The sequence below is a fragment of the Doryrhamphus excisus genome, chromosome 17 (assembly GCF_030265055.1).
Source record: "Doryrhamphus excisus isolate RoL2022-K1 chromosome 17, RoL_Dexc_1.0, whole genome shotgun sequence".
Lineage (NCBI taxonomy): Eukaryota > Metazoa > Chordata > Actinopteri > Syngnathiformes > Syngnathidae > Doryrhamphus > Doryrhamphus excisus.
The window spans coordinates 12412523-12423918 of record NC_080482.1 but is presented as its reverse complement, the minus strand read 5'-3'; the positions used below and the strand labels follow the sequence as shown (position 1 = coordinate 12423918).

At 41.6% G+C, this 11396-nt stretch overlaps 1 protein-coding gene across 1 annotated transcript in view; it reads right to left on the bottom strand.

Moving 5' to 3' along the window:
* Positions 1 to 4581: 4581 nt before the first annotated feature.
* LOC131105377 (5-hydroxytryptamine receptor 1B) overlaps positions 4582 to 11396 on the bottom strand; it is a 12076-nt gene continuing 5261 nt past the window's right edge. The window contains exon 2 of the mRNA XM_058053422.1: positions 4582 to 7391. Within this exon, the coding sequence (XP_057909405.1) occupies positions 6311 to 7357 (1047 nt within the window). The 5' untranslated portion in view covers positions 7358 to 7391 and the 3' untranslated portion in view covers positions 4582 to 6310. The remainder of the gene's footprint in view (positions 7392 to 11396) is intronic.

Here is an 11396-nt window from a genome sequence, read left to right as displayed (position 1 = left end):
TTGTGGGCATCGTTTCCTTACATAACGCCACCCTGCTATCTTAAGGCGGCACGTGTTGCAGTGCATGCTGCATATTTCATGAAGTTAATCTTTTATGATGCAAAAACATAAGTATCACATAGAAAAGGTGCCTTGTGTTGAAGGCAAACTGCTTTCCTTCTCAGTGCGTGTTTGCTGAAACCTTTCCACAGAATAAGTCACGTCTTCTCAGAAAGAATCGTGTCCTAAAGTGTTTTTAAGCAAATGCACGCACAAAGCAGATCAAAGTGGTTATTTTGAGGCGGTGAGGCTCGGGGGCAATGGACAGATTCCTCGTTAAAGGAATCATTTCCTCGTTAAAGGAATCATTTTGCTGTAAGAGTCCCCTCTGTGTAATTAACAGTAGCATCAGACGCACCAGCTGTGTACTTTGTACACGTGGAGCAGTCTATGTGCTTACGGACATGTCAATATTTTCAACAAAAAATAAGACATTCCAATCTGCATATTTTCACAATCTACTCTTTATGTTCCTGCAAATATGAACAAAGATAAGTTTCATGTGGAGTACGTGATTTTACATGCAAAATACAATGCAAAATAATTATAATTGATGAAAGAGTTGGGTAAATGAACATTTAACATAACTTTCTTGTATTCAATACTGTTTCTCACCCTTTTTGTGTAATCCCCGGTGGTCACGACTTCCTTTGGCCCCATGGTGGGTTATTTGGCAGTCGCACGCAATGAAAAGTGACAGTAAGTCACTGTGTAGGATGCTTTGTATGGGCACTTGAGCTCACAAAATTAAGTACAGGGCAAACAGATTTGTTACGTGCAATATTGTACAGTAACTGAGACTGTACAGAAATTTGGTGAAAACCGAAACGGACATTGGAGAAACTGAGGTTTGACTGTAAATAAGATTAGATTTCACAATAAAATTTATGACTGACGATGTTTATTTTGGCTTTATTTAATTTGTACACTGAAACAACATAAAATAAAGTACAGTAAATATTGACGGAAGATTAAGAAAACATTTTTAATCATTTGACTTGCCACAAACATTTTGAAAAAATAATTTTTTGATAAACATTCTGAATTAATAAGAAGTACACATGAACAGCACTATGCTTGAATCATTATCCACTTTTCTGACCTATAAATGCAGTTTTATTCTCGTGATAAACGATGCCAAAGTTTCAGATAATGAGGTTTGCGCATTTGGAAGTGAGCCCTAAAAGATGTTTGGGATGGCTCAAAACCCTGGGATTCTAAAGGTGTTGTAAAACTGTCCCTTTGTGATGTCACAGAGGGGCAGACTTCCTTATATGGGCGTGGCTGTAAGCCAGCGAAGCGCTCTGCCCTCTCCCAATCTCTGCTCCTCTGCTAACTTGCTAGCAATGCCTCGTATGGGAGTTCCTGATTCCCTACCAGCAAAAGAAATGCAATCTGTCAACGGCATTTCACACTGGACTGTTTTGTGAACATGGGCCAGTATGCGGCTGGACTAGCCGACTAACTTGCTGAAGTCTGACGCCATGGTAAATACGTATTTGCCATGACGTCTGTTGTTGGCTAGCTGGGATTGTAGCTCCCTTTTACATTCAGCCAGTCTCACGGTGCTATGCCGTATGCTGTTTCCCGTGTTAACAAAATGTCTACAGCAGTGTTGACAACACTTGCAGACGTTTTGTCATTTCTTCTCTTTGTGCCAAGATAAACTTATTATCCACGCCTGGGACAAATGGCTTAAAGTAGCTTTCAAAGACTTTAATTGGGGCTTCAGAAACATTCACCTGATTGAGTGTGAGTGGACTTCAGGGGTCGCGGTAGCGGTGTCGTGCATGTCAGAGTAATTGCTGAGAAAAGCTGTAATCATCTTTCATGCCGCAGTTTCTGGCTGGAAGGTCTTACGCTGACTTGCCACCTTCCAGACCACCTCAGAACCTCGCCAGTTCAACAGTTCATGTGAGGGAAAGGTCCCCCTCGGGTTTTCCTCCACATAACATCTCTGGCCAGGTACATGGAACACCTCAAGTATAGTGTTGGTGCTAGCTTCACCAAGGTCATATGGGGTCATGTTTGGCAGCATCAGAGAGAGAGAGATTTAGATTTGTGCCAGCTTGACTGTCCAGTGCACAAAGTTACACCTCATAGAAAGTCTTCCCAGAAAAAAACATTTTTCACACTGTTCACAGAAAACAAGTCAGTATCTGGTGTGACCACCATATATACGCCGACCCGGAGCATCCCAAGCATGCTGAATGGGTCACATGTCCCTTGAGTATGCTACTATGCAAACATTGCATAGAAGCATTGTTTTCAGCTTCCAGGAATTGTACAAAGATCCTTGTAACATGGGATACGTGCATTTTCATGGTGGATCATTGGCATAAAATGGACCTGTGTCCGTTGTCCATAACATATGCCAGCCCAACCTCTTTGCCACCATGGGCCATTTGATCCACATCCATTTTGAATGTGAACGAGATCCATTGTTATGCCATTCATCCATGACCATCACATCATGCACAACACCATGTTGCAAGTATCTGTACACAATCCCTAATGCATATGCATAAGTTGATTTCATGATGATGATGGATGCTCACCGTCTCATTTGGAAGCTATCACAAGTCCCCTTGAGATGATCAACACTCATGAGAAGATGCAAATATACAGTAATTGGCTATTCATGTAATTTTCTCTTCATTTATTTCATCATGAAGCCTGTCCACTTGGGATGTAAATCTGTTTGTGACAGACAATTCGTATAGTACAGTATTTCCATATGTGTAAAATATCCCCAAGCATGCTGTTAGGTACTGGCAAAAATAAAGTCAATAGAATATCAAATGCATTTCACTGTGAAATGTATTTGTTTGCACATGGACCTGTTGACTCTGTTATGATTTTTGATTACGGCCTGGTTAGTAAAAAAATATGCATATTGAAGCAAATTTGGCCTAAATTAAGCAAAGAAAATTGATAAATGAACTAAGGTGCAAATATAAGGCATTCAGAAGACACATTCATAATAATAATGAGTAGTAGTAGTAGTGTTGTAGACTGCTCACAAGTTGTCAGTAGTTGCATTGAGACAATACATCATATATTCTGATATTATGTCTCCTATATTGGGTATTATCACATACTACAGTATTAATTGTCCCTGTACCCTAGAAACCGCCAATGAATGATACGGGAAAAGGCTGAAATGATACTGTGTCAAAGCCCAGGGCAGTGATACTGATAAAATATAGAGTTTAACCATGTCCAGTATCAGCCCCCGTAGCTGTCCACTCAGAGCGCGCTGCTCTGGTATCGTGCCCGTGAAACAACCAATCAGAGAACAGCGCACGAGCGTGAACACACAGCGTTTGTTTTGCTGCCGTCTGTGCTCTGTCAACATGTCAGCGGTTGACACTCCCGGCGAAAGACAAATAGGGAAAATAGCAAACAGAATATTAGAAATGGAACGTTTTATCACCATTAATGAGGAGGACACTCTTGAAATGATCGAAAAAACCAAAAATGCAAATACAAGTCGGGCTTAACTTTCTAAACTCGCGCATGTGACAGGAAATGTCACTGTAACTATAAATATTCCTAGTGCTTCTCCAGTCACCAAAAAACCCAAACTTGATTAATGGAACTTTAATTGTCAGACATTGATAAGATAAGACTGTTGATAAAATATTAGTGTTGAAATATTTTTGCAATTATTGTGTTTACACTGTTTAGATATAATAATGTAATAAACTGAACATTTTCTGGAAACCAAATGGTATTTTGATTGAATAGTACGTGATAATAAGCTCATGATTAAATAGTATGTGATAATAAGATCATCACATGGTTTGTCTGGTATCAGGCCCAGTTTCATGATACCTGGCCTGATACCAGCCAAACCATGTGATAACCTATAAGTACGAGTATAAAGGTGACTTGTTTCATGTGTAGAGGGCACTACTAATGTTAAAACAATTATATTTAGATGACATGTCTCTCTTCTAACTATGAAAATATTCCATTTATAAATAAAGAATCCTAATTCACGGAAATGCACTTATCATGGTTTGGTTTGGGAGCATTTAACCAAGATAAACAAGGGATTACTGTAATTATGCATTAGCATCATTAGCATCTCACGCCATCTTGCCTTCATTTTTTTGATCAGAAATATGCCAATATGGGAAGATCCGGCCTTGATGGCCTCCTGCGGTCAGGTTGCTCCAGACTGGCGATGCTCCTCTCAGCGCAGCCAGGAATTGTCCGATGCGCAGGGTGTTGTGAGGAGGTGCGTTGTCATGGTGAAGCAGCCACGAGTTCTTGCCGTATCTCTCGCCTCTTTGCATGCACTGATGCCGCAGGGTGTTTTTGTAGACGGGCCCTGTGGCAAAATGCCCCTCATATCGAAAAATGCCACTATTGTGGCCAAAATATGTGAAGTAGTTGTGTCAGGCTTTCTGTAGCAGTTTTAAGGCTAAAAGCCAAATAGAGAGTTCCTTGCTTGTATTGTAAGAATTAATTAAAGAAATATTGTAAGAACTAGGTGTGCAACAATAGTACCTTTAATTTATTTAGACACAGAAACTAAGACAAACAAAACCGAAATACTATCGCATTCATACATCAGAAAAGCGCAAACAAAATAGGAACGTGTCTTGTAAAACAACAGCTTGCTAAACTGTTAGCAACCTAATTTTATTGGATTAAAATCCACAGTCAGGTTTTAAAGGAAATTTGTACTTTTGCCCATCATCCACAATCCTTTGGTGAGACATGAACACATATGCGTTCTAAACATATAAATACAGATAAAAGAGACAGCTCATTACTGTACCTAATGGGAAGCACATATTCAAATCCAAAAAGCGCTAACAGCGCTCCATTCATGTGCATATTAACCAAGCCACACCAACACAATTATTATGATTATTATTAACATTGTTAAAAGATCCGCTGTGGAGACTCCATAATCAGGAAAAAGCCGTAAATTACATTACTGGCGCACTGACACTTCGCCACACCACACGGAAGCGCGTTAGCTTTGTGCTTATATTGCGTTAGACTCCTACCAAAAAGGTAAGGCTACATATTGGCGCTGCCATCACTGCTGCTATGGTTTTCTTTCTGAGTTTAGGTATAGGCGTTTGTGTCTATGGATATGTGAAAGCAATGCGCTAAGGAATGACATTCCAGTAATGCTTAAATGGACCAAAATACAGTAAAAAGTATTACATGCTATCATGAATGTTGCATGGTTACAGCATGTATGTATATATGCAGTAAAACCATTCAACCTTATTGGAGGTGTTTTAATAGCAGTGTTTGTAGACAGCATATGTGTGTCCCATTCCATGCGGTAATGAGCTGTCTCTTTTTATCAGTTTTTTTATCTTTAGAAAGCACAGAAAAGAGAAAGACGTGTGTTCATGTCTCATGTAAAGATTGTGGATGATGGGCAAATTTTCCCCCCAAAACGTGCAGTTTTCCTTTAAATGTTAACAGCCATGTAGGTTGTCGCGTGATATGTAAGATGTTGTGGACAAAAACTACTATTTAACTGTAATATATAACTTTTTTGAAATACTTTCACACTTTGGATGACTTTTTTAGTAGCCAATAAGTGTCTGTGGTGTTCACTGAAGCAGGTGATTTTAATAATTCATGGTAAGTATAGGTTTTCTGTTAAACACACACGTATTTTTCAATTCTTTATTAACACAAATTAGGGTGGGTTTTTTTTCAAATCAAAATAGGCTATTTATAAGAAAAACTAAGAATTCCCAGAATGGCACACTCTTGGTCATGTGACATTTTCATCCTATTCCACGGGGAGATTTGTTGTCTAATCAGACTCTGAATCGAATCGTCGAATATTCTAACGTGTTTTTACTCCTTGTAAAAACACGAGAATTGTAATCTTTGACCCTGGCTTTAAAATGACATTGAATGGCAAAAGAGCTTTTCGACCTGACACTTTGCCATTTTAGGGAAGCCATATCCTGGGATACTCACATGACTGTCACATGACAACCACTCCAAAACAATTCCAATACATCACTTAGAAACGTAATTTCCATACAAGTCAAGCACAATGCTGGAAAGGACACATTTTACCACACAAAAAGCGCAGACGCGTGTTTTTATGAGGAACTTTGTTGTGATATATGAGATGTTGGTCTGCATCACACTTTTTCAATGAGGAGCTGAGCTACAGAACCATTCCACATCTTGACACAGAACAAGACTAGCCACTCCCACAATGATCAGCGTTCATAAGACGTCACACAGCAAAGCGTGTTTAAATACTGAAAGGTCAAGTCTGTCTGCAGCTCTTGTTTGCTTCGCTCTTCTGCAGAGGCATGAGCAGCTTGTGTGCACAAAGCCTGAACTTCTGATCGCGTACGCTGTAAATGATCACGTTGCAGCAGCTGTTGGCTGCCAAAATCCAGAAGGCAAAAAAGGAAAAGTTACACCACTCGTTTCCCAAAACGTTGCCCACCACAAAGACAGCGATGGGCGTGAAGGAGGCGCTGAAGGCTACCGTCAGTGTCCCGATGGTTTTGGCCGCTTTAATGTCAGAAAAGCTGGGCTTAGTGGCACTCTGACACTCGGCCTCCGCCAGGTGCTTCCTGCGTTTCGAGTGCTGCCTGATGCTGGACAGCGAGATGATGTTGATGGCCACCGTGCCGCCCAGCAGCGTGAAGTCGAAGGCCGGGAAGAGGAGGAGGATGTTCCACGCCTGCGAGGGGAACTCGCTGATGGTCCCAAGTGCATAGTTGCACATGCGGCTGCAGGGGTTGTACTCCAGGGCGATCTCACGGCTGAAGACCATGGGCGACACGGCCAGGAAGAAGCTCCCCAGCCAGGAGAGCACGATGAGGATGGTGGTCCTTTTGCGGGTTATCACGGAGTCTTTGTGCAGCGGGCGCAGCACGGCAATGCTCCGCTCGATGGTCAGCAAGAATATGGTGGTGATGGACACCAATGTGCATCCAGCAAAGATGGGCCCGATGACATTGCAAGGGTGAAAACTCACCGACTGCGAGTTGGACGCCGTCCACTCGGGGGCGGAGTCGGTGGCCATGAGGTAGACCTCTGCGTAGACTGAAAGTGGCACCACGAAGACTCCCACCGCCAGGTCGGCCACGGCCAGCGAGGCCTTCAGGTACCCCTGAGGCGTGTGAAAGTGTTTGGTGCCCAGAACCACTGCCAGCGTCAGTAGGTTCCCGAACAGGATGGCCAGGATCAGCAGCACCATGAAAACCACCATGAGGATTTTGTTGGCCAGCGTGCAGCAGCACACTGTGCAGTGCGCTGGCCCGGTTCTGTCCAGCATGGCCGGCGTACTGGTGTCAATCATTGGACAAACTGAGGCCGCTTGCTCACATTACCACCTGAAAGGAAAGATGCTTTCATTCTTGGATCAAAACCCAACAAATGCTATCAACACTGAGCAACAGGAAATGTAGAAGATACCTTGAAGGCACCCTATGAAACACTTCAGCATTTAGCTTAAATTAGATTCAACTTTATTGTTATTGCTCATGTCACTGGTACAGGGCGACAAAATGCAGTTAGCATCCAACCAGAAGTGCAATTTTATAAGTACCTTAGTAGTAAGTAAATGCAGAAAAATGGACAGACCTACAAACTATAACAGGCTATGACTATAATACAGTGAGGATATGTACAGGGATATAAATGACTATAATATGGCTATTGCAGATTAGACAGATTATAAACAGTATGTACAGTATGGATGTGACAATATATATAATAACAGTAATATGTACAGTATTGCAATGAAGTGACTAGAGTATGGCTATTGCAGATTATATAAATTATAAACAGTATGATCTGTGAATGCAACAAGATATAACAGTAATATGTACAATATTACATATGTACAATATGTACAATTTACTGTACAAGTTCATGTTTACTGTTTTAATCTGTCATTCATTCATTCATTTTCTAACGCTTATCCTCACAAAGGTCGGGAGGGTGCTGGAGCCTATCCCAGCTGTCTTCCGGCCAGCCAATCACAGGGCACATATAGACAAACAACCATTCACACTCACATTCATACCTATGGACAATTTGGAGTCGCCGATTAACCTAGCATGTTTTTGGAATGTGGGAGGAAACCGGAGTACCTGGAGAAAACCCATGCATGCACAGGGAGAACATGCAAACTCTACACCAGGGGTCACCAACCTTTTTGAGGCCGAGGGCTACTTTGTGAGCACGGACAGTATGAAGGGCTACATGACATGTTTGCGGTGAACTTCCAAAATGACAAAACTGCACGGATCACTTTTTAGTAATCAGAACAAAAGGAATAGTAGTAGTAACACTATGTGAAGCGACTGCTCACATTCATTCTATCAGCCTATCAGCCTATCCCAGCTGTCTTCGGGCAAAAGGCGGGGTACACCCTGGACTGGTGGCCAGCCAATCACAGGGCACATATAGACAAACAACCATTCACACTCACATTCATACCTATGGACAATTTGGAGTGGCCGATTAACCTAGCATGTTTTTGGAATGTGGGAGGAAACCGGAGTACCCGGAGAAAACCCACGCATGCACGGGGAGAACATGCAAACTCCACACGAGGGTGGAATTGAACCCTGGTCTCCTAGCTGTGAGGTCTGCGCGCTAACCACTAGACCGCCGTGCCACCCGACTGCTCACATGTCAATGTTAATTATTTTCCACAATAATGGTAACAAAAACATATTTTTTAACAAGAAACATTTATTTATGTGCTCACATATTTGAAAGTCAGAGGGAACACCTTTCTGTGATTTTTTCACCTGCCTAGTGAAAAAAGTCCTTTGTTTGTCCAAAGCTACCTTTAACAAACGGGCCTTTTCCGTCCTTAATGGCTGCCGGGTGGGTAGCTCGCATTGAAGCTTTCGTGACAAGTTTTGAAGTGTCTCTCCACATTGTGCCGCTTTGGTATTGCAACAGTCGTCCCGCAAATAAGACACATACATTTTTCTTCAAAATACGTAAAGAACAATTCTTCCTCCCAATCACTGTGCAAAATGTAAGTCCTTTTTCGCTTTTCTGCCATGTTTTTGGGGGCTAAATTGCACGAGTAAGCTAACTCCTCATCACTGCTGCACTATATCGGAAAAGCAGTGAGCGGACGCGTGCACACACATGAACTTTGACTTGAGGTAAGAGTTTGTTATAAAATATTTTTGTTTTAATTTTTGATGTTATAAGACGATTAAAAAAATACATTAATGTAATCAATTCTGATTCAAAATTTAAAGCACAAAATAACAATGATAATTTGTGACCAGTGCTATTTTTACAAGATGCCTCGCGGGCGCCTTAAGTGGTCCACATGGGCGCATGGGCGCCCGCGGGCACAGCGTTGGTGACCCCTGCTCTATGCAGTGATGGCCGAGGGCGGAATTGAACTCTGTGAGGCCTGCGGGCAAATCACTCAACCGCTATGCAGCTTGAATCTATCATCAAAAACCTACTGTTCACTGGGGGTGTAACGATACATGTATTCATATTCACATTGAATTGCTAGCTCCATACCAATTTCCCACTCTATACCCATCTCAAGCGAGGGAGGGGAAGTTGCACAGCCACAAGCTCGCGTAGTGTGACTAAAAGCGGACTAAATTTCAGTTTTGTTTTAAAAATCATTCTACATAAAAGCTAAGCCGTTTTATGTGAACTGAACCATTGAACCCTTCATACCGAGGTACACATAAAAACGTATACCATTACGTCCCTCCTGTTCACTGGAGGGGGGTGATGGTCCTGTAATCTGATTTTTTTGGTATGGACCATTCAGTGTGGCACAGAGGCGGAGCAATTCCCACATGGTACAATTTGAGTAAGAGACACGAATTGTGCGTTGCATGATGCGTTGACATGGTAAGCACTTTCTATATTATTATTCGCACCAAAATAATAAACCTACATTTTTTGGATCAGCCATTGATATTTTGTACAACCTGTTGGAAACTTGTCCTGTGTTTTTTTTTGCAAGTGGCCTGAATTTTTGGGGGAGTTATATGCACAAATGCTGAAAATGCATCTAGCATCTCGCAATGCTAAACAATCCTTTGAATCTGTTCTTCCATATGCCATATTCCATATTTCCGACAATTCCTGAAATTTTCAATTTCCAAATCTATTCAGAACTTTTCATGTTATTTTGAACACAAACTGAAAAGTTGCAAAATGGCCCACATGTTTTACTGTGATTTATTGAACGTGTTTTGACATTCTGAATAATTTGTTGTTTTGGAAATGAAGCAGCAAACTGTTGGGAATTCCATAGAATACATTTATAAAATCCCAATTATGAACAAGGTAGACACAGATGGCAGGCATCCACTTGCCTCTTTTTTTAAACTATTGCCATCTGCAAGGTGTTATTGCCCTTCTCTGTAAAAAAACAAAAAAAACTGTCCTTTTTCCCAGCAGCAATCAAAATTTTAAATATGTAGAGGAAAAATGATCCAGCTGGCCTTCATGTGTGGAATGTGGACATGTTATCTGTAAGTGTTTCTTTTATGTGTGTGTGCAATGCCATTGAGTGTTCTCTGCTGCAAATCAATTTCCCCCACGGACACGAATAAAATGTCTTCTTCTTCAAACAGACACACAAACACATAAATGCCGGCAAAAACATAACCTTGCAATGCGCTTGGCGAACATAACAAATACAGTGCAGCCCGGCCTCATTCACACGAACTCTTAACTGTTGCATTTATCTACATCATTGCACTTTTCTAAAAATAGTTTCTATCATGGCTATTCTGCACACACTCCAGAATGTTGTGACGATGATAAGATGAATGGCAATGAGTAATAAAGTCGCTTTTTGTCATGAAAATTAACTTAATCCTCAAAAAAACTGCATTTTAGCCCTGTCACAAAAGGACTAGCTGACATAACGCCGGTGATTCTCTGGCTTAAAGTAGGTCAGAGTGTTGACAAGGTCAAAAGCTGAAGATGACTCAGTCATGCTGATTGACTTAGAAAGCAATTTCTTTAAACCATCCTATAACAGTTTGGTGGCAAACTATGCTTTTTCCAGCATGATGATGCAGACTGTAAGATGAATCATGGTAGGTGCTGGCCAACGTCCATCCACCCGTTTTCTATGCCACTTATACTCACTAGGGTATGCTGGAGCCTACCCCAGCTATCTTCAGGCGAGAGGCGGGGTACACCCTGGACTGTTTGCCAGCCAATCACAGGGCACATAGAGACAAACAACCATTCACACTCACATTCATACTGATGGACAATTTAGAGTTAGGCTAACACGCATGATTTTGGAATGTGGGCGAAAACCCACACCGAGGTGCCCAAGTGGAGATTCAAACCCAGGCCAATTTTAAATTGACAAA